The sequence below is a fragment of the Telmatherina bonti genome, assembly GCF_933228915.1.
Source record: "Telmatherina bonti genome assembly, chromosome: 4".
Classification (NCBI taxonomy): Eukaryota; Metazoa; Chordata; class Actinopteri; order Atheriniformes; family Telmatherinidae; genus Telmatherina; species Telmatherina bonti.
Genome location: NC_136622.1, coordinates 22,651,054 through 22,663,129, shown reverse-complemented (window position 1 = coordinate 22,663,129; position 12,076 = coordinate 22,651,054). Strand labels below are relative to the sequence as shown.

Sequence of the window (12,076 nt, the reverse complement as noted above, 5' to 3'; positions counted from 1 at the left end):
ATGCCTGTTGCAGCGTTTGTGTCTGGAGTTTAATGTGAGCGCTTTCGCCACCACTTGACACTGCTTTTGCAGCGTTTGCTCGTTGACTCTATTCTTTGTTCAGTATTCTTTATCATGATTCTTGCACAGGTGATAAAATTAGTTTGTTGTGTCGGAGTCCATTATTGAGACTGTGAGCTAGTCTGTTGTCGGTTCCACGTTGGTCTTTTTATTGCCAAACCGCATCCATGCGACTGAAATTTCCCCTCTTTTATGAACAAGTTCATCAGTTTTGGTTGGCTGGTCATCTAAATGCATCTTGATGTAAAATACTGCAGTAAAGCACCTTATTGGGGCGTAAACGATAGAGCCTCATATGAAACAATAGACATTTTCTACATTTTAACTATATATATTGTGATATTGCCCAGCCCTATCCACACTACTGAAATTAGTCAGTATGGCTGATATGAATATCACTGGGGAAACTCTAGACCACTGTTTCTACATCAGTTCAATGTTTTTTAATGCTTTTCTTCAGGCAACAAGTTTCTCTGCTTGCTCAACGACTGGCCTCTGCACCAGGCACAGATCCAGCTCAGGCTTCATCTGGTCCACTAAAGGTATCCTGTCTTCATTTGTAATTAATTAGGAGTATTTTTTATTAGTTAGATTAGTTACAATTTTTATCTCTTTTCTTTAGGAAGGGGAAACAAGTGATCCTACCCAATCAAGACCTAATCCTCCTCAGTTTGTGCAAGGAATCATCAGTATGTTTTAACAATTCTTTTGAAAATGTGTTCTGTTGCTGTCCTCATTTTCTTATTAAAGTTTCCTTTTCCATCACAGATGATGCAGAACAGCACCAGTATGAAGAATGGCTGCTTCATACTCAGCAGTTACTCCAAATGCAGTTGAAATTTTTGGAGGAACAGATTGGAGTTCACAGAAAATCACGCAAAGCACTGTGCGCTAAGCAGCGAACTGCTAAGAAAGCTGGCAGGGAGTTTGCTGAGGCAGATGCAGAAAAACTGAAGTTGGTTACGGAGGAACAAAGCAAGATTCAGAAACAACTTGACCAGGTGTGTAGATGTTTTGGTTTTTTTTTCCTAAGTTGAATAAAAAACATTTACAATGCACCGCAATGGCATATGGCAGATAAATATGTCCCTTATTAACCATTTATGACTTTTGCTTTAGGTGCGCAAGCAGCAGAAGGAGCACACTAATCTTATTGCTGAGTACAGAAGCAAGCAGCAACAGCATCAACAAGGCTCAGGTCTTCTTACTCCAGGTCATTCTGCACAAGGTGCACCCTCTCACATGTTTCCAAAGATGCCTGGCCAGATGATGATGGGGCAACAGGGAACACCAGTAATGGGCCAGCACCCTGGCATGATAGCTCAAGGTGGAATGCCTTTAAGGATGCCCCAAGGGCAGCCCTTTATAGGAGGGGCACAACCTCAGATTCCTGTGGGTCTTGGAGGCAGTGGTGCCAGAGTTCCAGGTCCTCCAACAGGTTTCTTCCCACAGGGCCCTGGAATGCAAGGTGCAGACCCCAGAATTATTCAGGAAAGACAGCTTCAACACAGGATGCAGATGGTAAAGCTTCAGCAACAGCAGCAGGTGATGATGAATCAGCAGCCAATGCAACACCAAAGTCAACAGCCTGGTTTAATAACCCAGCCACAATCTGGTATTATGGGAAACCAACTTATGGCCCAGCAGCAAGCAAACCCTCAACAGGGAATGCTACCCAATCAGTCTAATCAGCAGAACATGGCGCAGGTCCAGCAAGGAATGGTTGGAGTCCAGTCTGTAGGCCCACCACAGCAGAACCTTGTAGTGGGCCAACCTATTAGTCACACTCAAGCCATGGCTGCACAACCAGGGGTAATGGGAAGTCAGTCATCACAACAACAGAGGCCTCAGCTGATGATTGGTCAGCAAGGTGTGGTAGGATCTCCTGGTCACCCAGGACTTAGAGGACCCCAGACTCAATTGATACCACAACAGCAACAACAGAACATTCTGGCCCAACACATGCTTGCTTCTCAGCAGCAGCAGCAGCAGCAGCACAGTGTTGCTAAGAATTTAGCACACATTCAGCAGCAGCAGATGACACAGCAAAGGCACTCAACACAAATGATTAGTCAGTCCAACCAAGATCAAGGAGGACTTTCCCAACCATCTACACCACAAATGGGTTCACCACCTTCGGCAGGAAGTAACACACCTCAACCACAGGGATCTACAGACAGTCAAAACTCAGGACCCAAAGAAGGTGGAATCCTCAGCCCTGCCTCAAAAACTCCACCACAACAAAGTGGACCGTCTACTCCCAGTCAAATGTCCCAACAAGGTTCTAGTAATGATCATCAATCTGATCTAGGACGACAGCAGTTGCAGCAGCATCAAAACCAGATGTATGTTACTCAGCATCATCAATCAAATCCTCCATCTGTACATGAACCACAAACAAGTTTGACTGGAAACCAGCAAGCTGGTGTGCCTTTGCAACAGCAGCATCAACTTCCACCTGGTCCCCAGAGGCAAGGTTCCCTCACTGCTGAGAAACCAGGTTTGATAACAATAAAAGAGGAAGGGAAACCAGTTGATTTCCTAGCTCCACAACAGCAAACTGTTCAAAATACCTCACAGCAGTCGCAGGATCCCAACATGCAGCCACAAATTATTGGTCAAAATCATCCTTGTCAGCCACAACCTGTTCCAATGGGCCTTAATCCACAGCAGCAAGTTCTCATGGCCCAGCAGCAGAAACAACAGGCAATGATGGGCATGATGAGAGCTCAACAAGGGATGATGGCACAGAGGCCAGGGCTTCCACCTGGTCAGATCCATGCTCCCATTAACATCCAGGCTATTATTGCTCAGAATCCTCAGCTCCGCAATTTACCCCCAAACCAACAGATACAACACATTCAGGCTATGATTGCACAGAGGCAGTTCCATCAGGGACAGATGCTGCGCATGTCAGCAGCCCAAGGCCAGCCAAGACCACAACCTCCACAGGTTGGGCAGCAGATGATGGGGATGGAAGGCCATCCCATGCAATATGGAAATATGGGGAAACAAGGAGGAGTGACTAGTCAGCAACAGTCAGGTATGTTTGGCCAGCAGCCTGGCGTTGCTCCTCAAATACAGCAAGGCATGATGCTCCCTGGTCAGCAGCAGCAGCCACAACCAGGGGAAATGATGCAACAGATGCAGCAGCATATAATGAGAGGCCAGGTACCAATGCCACGTTCCCCCATGGACCAGAGTCGTATGGTGAGGCCAGCATCTCCACGTCAACCATTAGCCAACTCTCCTGGGGATCAACGGCATACATTTAATCAAGGTATGCGTCCACCCACTCCCAACCAGAACCAGCAACAAGCTCTAATGGCAGCTGCAGCAGGCCGTGTGCAGGGATCTCCTTCTCATGCATATTCTCCCAGAGGTCCTTTTGGCATGAGCCCAGCCCACCCAGCTTCACCTCATTCATCCCATGTCTCCTCACCTTCTGTAGGTGACAATAGAGCTGGAAGGGGGAGTCCATACAGCCAAGTCAAGGCATCACCACTCAGATCACCTGGCGCCAAGAGCCCACTTGATTGTCCAGGACTGAAAGTAGAAATTCAGATGTCAGGTAATGAACCATCTCAGACAGCTTTGGTTGTTCCTAATGGGCCACAAAAATGTGTAAATGTTCAGCAACAGCTGCAGCAGCAAACGGAAAGCCACGTTCTTCATACACAACACGGAGAGTCATGCAAGATGACGATACAGAACATCAAGCAGGAACCAAAGGAGGTGCAGTGTGATGGTACCACAGAAACTACTCCTGGAGTCATAAAAAGAGAATCAACGGGTGAGATGGTTACTTCTGGGAGAAACACTGGCTTTATTAATACTGGAAATTTGTCCAGAGATCCTGAGACCCAAGGATCTAGATCTGAGACTGGACAGCAACTGCTACAGAAACTCCTGAAAACCAAGAATCTTCAACTCGGTGCTCAAAGACCCTCTGAAGGCATCCACAATGAGATCAATGGTCACATCAACAGCAAACTGGCAATGCTTGAGCAAAAACTTCAAGGGACTCCACGAAATATGGAGGTATGGTGTTTTGTTTTTTCAAAGTTGTATTATAGTAGTTTTAATGTTCATGTTCTATGTAGCATATATGTTTCTTTTTCTTCTTAACCTTTACAGGATTTACAGTCGCTAACAAAAAGGGCTCCTGTACAAAAGCCAAAGCGCACAAATAAGACAAGTGGAGACAAGGGGCCAAATTCACGGAAAAAGAATAAAAAGGAGGAGGCTGGGAAAAGTGCTGAAACCCTAATAAAACAACTCAAACAGGTTGATAAATTTAAATACATATAGATATAATCTGTTTTCTGTCACTGATGTTCTGAGAAGGGATTTTTGGGTATTAGTCTAATGGAGATTTATCTTCCAGGGTCTCTCCCTGCTACCCTTGATGGAGCCATCAATGACTGCCAGTCTGGATCTCTTTGCTCCTTTTGGAAGTAGTCCAGCCAATGGCAAAGCTCAGCTGAAAGGGTCCTTTGGAAATGCAATGCTGGACAACATACCAGACTACTATTCTCAGCTACTTACCAAGGTAGAACCAAGCTACATGTGTACTCTTTTTAAATTGTGATATGATGCTGCTTTTGGAATATGGGCTTAAAGAAAACAAATTTTTTGGCATTTTTTTTATACAGAGTAACCTCAGCAACCCCCCAACACCCCCGTCATCTTTGCCACCTACACCACCCCCATCAGTACAGCACAAGCTGCTGAATGGAGTGACTGCAGGGGAGGATCTCTCTGAGGGTCAGAAAGAGGCAGAGACAGCTGAGGAGCCAATGGGTATAATTCTTGTGATTTTTGGGATGTTTACGCAAAGTAATTCTGTGCCCTAATTGTACTTCAATACTCCTGTATATCTACAGATTCTGCCACAGAGGAGGTGAAGAGTGTAGACATCTTAGCAGCACTCCCCACACCACCACATAACCACAATGAGGACATCAGGTACAAAAAGATGATCATCCTGAGTTTGTTCTTGTGCAGAATGGATTAATTAGCATTTAGGCTGTTGTTCATGTTTAACCTCCCTCCCCCAAACAGGATGGAGAGTGATGATGAGGATACGACAGAAAGCATTATCCCTGCCTCATCCCCTGAGAGTAATGTAGGAGTCGAAACGTCACGATTTCCTCACTTGCGGGAGCCTAAGGAGGAGGAGACTGAGAGGGCAATATCCCCAATCATACCACTTATACCTCGTACAACCATTCCAGGTACTGTAAAATACATTATACATACATACGGTACATTTTCAGTGCAATATTCATAAACGTCAGCATTTATATCCCAAAAAGAAAAATGAATAATTTTATTATTGTTAATGGAAACGTTGAAATGATTTGCACCATGGGAGTCTTCATACGGGAAGCTGCTTTTGGTTAATCTGTGTCTGTAAAGAAAAGTGAGTTTTACACATTGCTGGAACTCAGGTTGCGACATCTTCAGTGAAAATTAGCATGTGCACCTGGCTTTTGTTTATATTAATGATATCAAGGTAAAACCAGTATAACCTTGAACAACTGTATTCATTTTGTCTTGGACTAAATGGGGATGAAATACTTTCACATTGAGGTGTAAGGCTAGATGTTAGCAGCTTGTCTTTAGATGTCAGCAGTATGTACCCGCTAGCTCTGTTCATATTACAGATGTAATTGCATTACAGTCTATTTTGAGGTGTCTTTTAAATCCTTTGTAAATCACACTTACAGCCTTTCCAGAAAATGAACCGTGTGAAGGACCTGATGGCAAGATGGTTTCCACATCCAACCACTGGGACAAGACTAAAAGCAATGAAGTGTCTGTTACACTCACAATGTCCTCTGCTGCAGCAAAGGTGCATTTTGAACTGTTGTTGCTTTCTTTTTTGGTTTTATTATTGTGTATATTATTAAAGCCTTAATCTTTTTTCTTTTTTTTTTTTTTTTTTTTTAGAAACTTAATCATGTCATGATGGCCATGGCCCAGCTGCTGAGCATTAGGATGCCAGGTTCTTATGAAGTCACGTTCCCTCCCCAACATGCTGACATGTCTGGAGTTGGTGGGCCTGGAAAAGGATCTGGTCAGTCAGGTGGGCATCGACCATTTAGTTCAAATGCATTGTTAAGATTTCTTTCTTTGTATTATAACAATTTCTTAAGTTGACTAGTTGTAGGACCTTTATTTTTCACTGACTTAGGAAATATTGATGATGTGATTGCCCTTAAAGTTCATGAATCAATACTGTGGTCGTGTTTTCCAGGGACACTGTGCACAAAGGACAGTCCTTCACCAAGTCAGGATGATTGGCTTAGACAGTTTGATGTGTCTCTGCCTGGTTGTACACTGAAGAAACAAGTGGATATTTTGGCGCTAGTGAAGCAGGTTAGTTTTCTTTAGTTCGATGAACATCTTTTTTTTTTTTTACGTTGAAAGCTCATACAAACTCATTTTCTTTCAGGAGTTTGCTGAAGAAGAGGAGAAACCAGTGCAACACTGTTACACGACCAATGTAAACGATTTGGATGTACGCCACCTTCCAGTTATACCAGTGGAGGAGTCTCCACCCCCGTCACCATCACCTCCTCAGCCTTCTCCATCTTTACCAGTCACAGCGAATGAGGCTGAATCTTCCAAAAGATCAGCATCTCCAACTCCCCCTCCTTCGAGTCCCATCAGCATTCAGACTAAGACCGAGCCTGAACAGGACGTTGATGCTCCAACTGATGATGCTATACTTGCTAATGTCTCAGGGTCTGAAGTTTCTGCTCCAGAGAAGGTTAGTGAACCAGAGAAGGTTGGCGAAACAGAGAAGGTTACTGAACCAGAGAAGGTTACTGAACCTTTAACCACCCCTGCACATAGTGATCCTATTACACCATCTGAAGATCATCTGAGTCATACTGTCAAGGTAGAGGACTCTGTCACTGAGCCAGCTCAAACTCCTAAAGATTCTCCCATTGCTATGGAGTCTTCACCTATGGCTGTGAAGCAACGCAGACTTCTCTCACCTGATGAAGAGCTAGTACACCCCAAATTGAAAAAATGGAAAGGGATTCGCTGGAAGCGTCTTCAGATTGTCATCACAATACGCAAGGGTGGGTCAAAGAAAGAGAACAGCCGAGAAGTTTCTGAGCTGATGGAACGCCTGCGGATCACGCTTCGACCAGAGAAGCTGCCACGGGATAAACGCAAATGCTGCTTCTGTCACGAGGAAGGTGATGGGGCTACAGATGGGCCTGCACGCTTGCTAAACATCGATGTGGATTTATGGGTGCACCTAAATTGTGCTTTGTGGTCCACAGAAGTGTATGAGACACAGGGAGGCGCCCTAATCAATGTAGAGGTGGCCCTGCGACGTGGATTGCGGACTCTTTGTGCATACTGCCAGAAAACTGGTGCCACCAACAGCTGTAACAGGTTACGCTGCCCAAATGTCTACCACTTTGCCTGTGCCATCCGGGCACGCTGCATGTTCTTCAAGGATAAAACCATGTTGTGCACACAGCATAAGCTAAAGGGTCCTAGTGATGATGAACTCAGTACATTTGCCGTTTTACGTCGTGTTTATATTGAACGCGATGAGGTGAAGCAGATTGCCAGCATTTTACAGCGAGGGGACCGTATCCACCTATTTCGTGTAGGTGGTCTTATCTTTCATGCTGTTGGCCAATTGTTGCCTTCCCAGATGGCCAACTTCCATTCACCCACTGCCATCTTCCCTGTTGGCTATGAGGCCACTCGCATCTATTGGAGCACCCGTGTCCCCAACAAGCGATGTCGCTACCGCTGCCGCATCAGTGAAGATGAAGGCTACCCTCTGTTTGAGGTGCGTGTTCTGGAGCATGGCATGGAGGATTTGCACTATCGCGACACTACTCCAGATGGTAAGAAGTCTATACTGTGGCATCTTTAAACTTGTGCATCAACAAGCGTGTTGCCAGGGACTAAATGCAATCCACTGCCTTTTCTTTCAAGGAATCTGGAACCAGATTGTTCAGCAGGTGGCTAAAATCCGTGATGAATCATCCATGTTGAAGCTGTTCACTGATCATCTGAAGGGAGAAGAGATGTATGGCCTCACAATTCATGCAGTCATGCGAATTACTGAGTCGGTAAGATTATGTTTTGTTGTTGGTTTGTTGTTTTCATCTGAAGACAATCGACAGAACCAGACTAAACCAAACGCACTAATCATGATTCAGAAAACTAATTTCCCTGACTAAAACCCAATTTTTACCTTTTAGTTGCCTGGAGTGGAAAACTGCCAGAACTACCAGTTCCGATATGGCCGACACCCTCTGATGGAGCTCCCCCTCATGATAAATCCTACCGGTTGTGCTCGGTCTGAACCCAAGGTCCCCACGCAGTGCAAGAGGTAAACATTAAGTCGCACTGATTTATATTGTCAGATACATTGTCAAATGAATAGACCAGGGGTAGGCAACTCCGGTCCTCGAGTGCCACAGTCCTGCATATGTAAGGAGTTTCTCTGCTGCAACACGCTTAGCACACATCAGACCTAATTAACAGACTGGTCCAGAGCTTGACCTCCAACTCTGCCCAAGTCTGCTAATTAGCCAGTGATTTGAATCGGGTGTGTTGCACCAGGGGAAACTTCTAACATTTGCAGGACTGTGGCACTCGAGGACCAGAGTTGCCTACCTCTGGAATAGACAATAGTTTTTCTCATTTTTTAACTGTTTGGTGACATTATTTTAAAAGTATCCAATTCGATTACAGGATTGCCATATTTAAAAAGTAACCAATTAGTATGGAATAATCTATATATTATATCCTGCATAATGCTATAGTATTGACTGTCAACAGATATACATGAACGCAACTGTGGGCTCAATGCAAACACTTTAACAAATTGAAAAAGATGCTAGCTGTGTTTGACCCTCCATCACTTAAATAGCAACATGTTGAGTATTTCCAGGTAAAACAGCAGCTTAGCTAGTTGGAAACTAGCTGTCATTGTGGAGTTTACATCTCTGATGGATCACTGGTGTTGCAGAGCTATGCTAAAAATCTAAAGACTTTTTTTTAAATTTTTTTATTTCAGATTTTAGTATCACCCTGGCACAATTATTACTCTTAATTTTCACTCAAATTGTAAAATATTTGAGAACTTCCTCAATGCTGTAGTCATTAGAAGAGTAAACTCTACATGCACTTTGACTTAGGCTTGCTCAGGAGGCAGCGAGTCAAACACAGGGAGTTAGGGATTTTTTACTCCTTCTCTTTCTCATTTTAGTTTGTTTTGTGACTTCAGTCTTTTGATCCACAGCTGCAGCTTTCCTTAATTATTCTGTCATTGCCTGGTTTGTTACTCATGTCAACTTTGTTTGTCTCAAGGCCTCACACTTTGAATAGCACCAGCGTGTCAAAAGCCTACCAGAGTACTTTCACTGGAGAGCTCAACACACCATACAGCAAGCAGTTTGTCCACTCAAAGTCATCTCAGTATCGACGTCTGAAGACCGAGTGGAAGAACAATGTGTATCTGGCACGGTCTCGTATTCAGGGCTTGGGGCTGTATGCTGCAAAGGATCTGGAGAAGCATACCATGGTCATTGAGTACATCGGTACTGTCATACGCAACGAGGTGGCCAATCGTCGCGAGAAGATCTATGAGGCACAGGTAATGTAAAATACACCCAAACAAAAGAATACAAAAAGATCATTCTGACAGGGGAAGCTTTTTGTGGTTGTTGTTTTTAGGGTTTTCTAAAAAATCTGCATCTGAAAAAAAAATTGAAAACCAAAAAGAAATTTGTGTACAAAACGCATCCAACAGTTTTGAATTAAAAATGTGTAATTGAAGTTGTTTCTTTTTGTTAGAACCGTGGGATCTACATGTTCCGCATCAACAATGAACAGGTGATTGATGCTACTCTAACAGGTGGTCCAGCTCGGTAAGTATTGATCTGTAAATGATTCCTAAATTGTAACGTTTTATTTTTTGGTCATTTTATTTTTTTTTATGCTTTTGTACATGAACTTTCTCTCTTTCACAGTTATGTGAACCATTCCTGTGCCCCCAACTGTGTTGCTGAGGTTGTAACATTTGACAAAGAAGACAAGATTATCATCATTTCCAGCCGCAGGATCCCCAAGGGAGAAGAGGTGCAGTACATGTGAAAACTAAAAACATTTTCGTCCTACCTTGTCCTGGTTTGACTACTTATTGTATGTTTTTTTTTTATGTCAGCCACCTTTAGCTGTTGTTTTTCCTTTTCCAGCTGACATATGACTACCAGTTTGATTTTGAAGATGATCAGCACAAGATCCCTTGCCATTGTGGAGCCTGGAATTGCCGGAAGTGGATGAACTAACAAGAAGAAATGAAAACAGAGAATTGCTGTGGTACCAGAACAACTGTGCGCCAAAGCCTTTGAATCCTACATAGCCAGTGCATAAGCTCAGCTGTTCTGAAAGACGTGGAGGGAGGCTATCCTCTGCTATTTAAAGACAGAAGTGTTGACACCTGTAGCCAAAGGTCTGAAGAGCATTAATCAACAAAAATAACCATCCACCTTAGATTAACAGCCACTTGATGGTGGAACTTATCTTGCTTGGACTTGTGAATCACCCTTTCCTCAGTCAACCCTCCCTCACCCCCCCACCCCCACCTCTCCCATTTATTCAATTCTCAATAAGCTTGCAGTGGTTTGACAAGAATCCTCAACATCTACCAAATGATTCTGACCCTCCGATATCAGTACTAGTAGTGCAGAGCTCTCTCAGAGCTCCAACAAAAAGCCATGTTAAAATACTAAGAATAAACTAAGGATGCATTTTTTATGTTTTGAGTTGGACCTATTTCCTGTCCCACCTGACAACACCTCCCCCTCACCTCCCAGAAAAGGCACTTTCCCCATCAAGTCATCGATAACTCATGACGACAACTTGGATTATTGGCTCGCTAGACAATCTTGATGTGGCTCTGTGTAAGAACTACGCATGATCGATGGATAAAGACAAACAATTGAGACACTTTTCATCTGTGGCTCCAAAGGCATCAGATGTTCTGACTGTGTGGAGTCCCAACGTGGGTTAATCCGACCCAGTCTACCTCATTGATTTAGCGGGAAGTGACTGCTTTGTATAAGAACTGTTAACTGCTACTGTGGAATTACTCTGTGTGTGGGGGGGTAAGGGGGTGCTGGGGGTGGGGTTTTTATGGGCTTAGCCCTCTCGGACAAGCAGGGAATCTAAAGCAGCAGGTTTGCTCTATCTACTCTATGCTGATGATGATTTACAATAATGAGCCAACATAATTATTATACATGAATTATTTATACAGAAGAAATATATGACAGTTTTGATAAGATATTGCATTAAAATCACAATCAAAAGCTTACTGGGCGCCTTTTTATGCTACCAAATCATCCTGGATATTGATGTAATCTTTGCTTTGCTTTTCTTTTTTTTGGTTTTTATTTATGAATCTCAAAAATCATGGTATTAGCTGTGTGAAAGCACAATAACATCCACTTTTTGAGTTGCCTGAGACAGTAATGATCTAAATGTATGGCTTACGGATCATGTTGTCTTTGAAGAGGATTTAAAAGTCCAAACTTAACCAAGTATCCTTTAGATGTCGGCTTGATTCATTGAAGTTCCACTTGCTGAAAGCAGCTGGTGAATGCATGACTACTGTCTCATGGAATGCTTTTTTTCCCCCCCTAAAAACTCAACCATACAACTTTGAATCATGTCTCTTCCTCTCTGTATATTTAATGGACTGTTTAACTTTACTGTAGTAAGTCTTCCTCTGCCTGAGTACAGCCTGCAGTGTTTTTACTTCCCCCCTGTAGTGTGCTTTTTCTAGTGCTGGTACTAATAGAGGCTGAACTGGTGGCAGGGAAAGACTTATCGGTTGAAAGGGCATTTGTTTTCATTTCTGTGTAAGATAATGAAAAAAGTCTTTAAAGGGAGCTTTACTATAACTCCATCTTCCCATACTACTTTGTTTCATCCCCCCCCCTTAACCTGAGACCTCACAATT

The 12,076-nt window shown here is 43.5% G+C and overlaps 1 protein-coding gene across 1 annotated transcript in view; it reads left to right on the top strand.

Annotated features, from left to right (window-relative positions):
- The window catches only part of kmt2d (lysine (K)-specific methyltransferase 2D), a 33,732-nt gene extending 22,533 nt beyond the window's left edge, over positions 1-11,199 (top strand). Inside the window, exons 37-55 of the mRNA XM_079239646.1 lie at positions 521-602; positions 683-749; positions 829-1,061; positions 1,180-4,101; positions 4,198-4,347; positions 4,448-4,612; positions 4,716-4,863; positions 4,947-5,028; positions 5,125-5,297; positions 5,793-5,917; positions 6,016-6,151; positions 6,323-6,444; positions 6,521-7,946; positions 8,038-8,174; positions 8,307-8,437; positions 9,421-9,706; positions 9,907-9,980; positions 10,083-10,191; positions 10,308-11,199. Coding sequence (XP_079095772.1) covers positions 521-602; positions 683-749; positions 829-1,061; positions 1,180-4,101; positions 4,198-4,347; positions 4,448-4,612; positions 4,716-4,863; positions 4,947-5,028; positions 5,125-5,297; positions 5,793-5,917; positions 6,016-6,151; positions 6,323-6,444; positions 6,521-7,946; positions 8,038-8,174; positions 8,307-8,437; positions 9,421-9,706; positions 9,907-9,980; positions 10,083-10,191; positions 10,308-10,400 — 6,661 coding nt within the window. The 3' untranslated portion in view covers positions 10,401-11,199. The remainder of the gene's footprint in view (positions 1-520; positions 603-682; positions 750-828; positions 1,062-1,179; positions 4,102-4,197; positions 4,348-4,447; positions 4,613-4,715; positions 4,864-4,946; positions 5,029-5,124; positions 5,298-5,792; positions 5,918-6,015; positions 6,152-6,322; positions 6,445-6,520; positions 7,947-8,037; positions 8,175-8,306; positions 8,438-9,420; positions 9,707-9,906; positions 9,981-10,082; positions 10,192-10,307) is intronic.
- Positions 11,200-12,076: the final 877 nt, after the last annotated feature.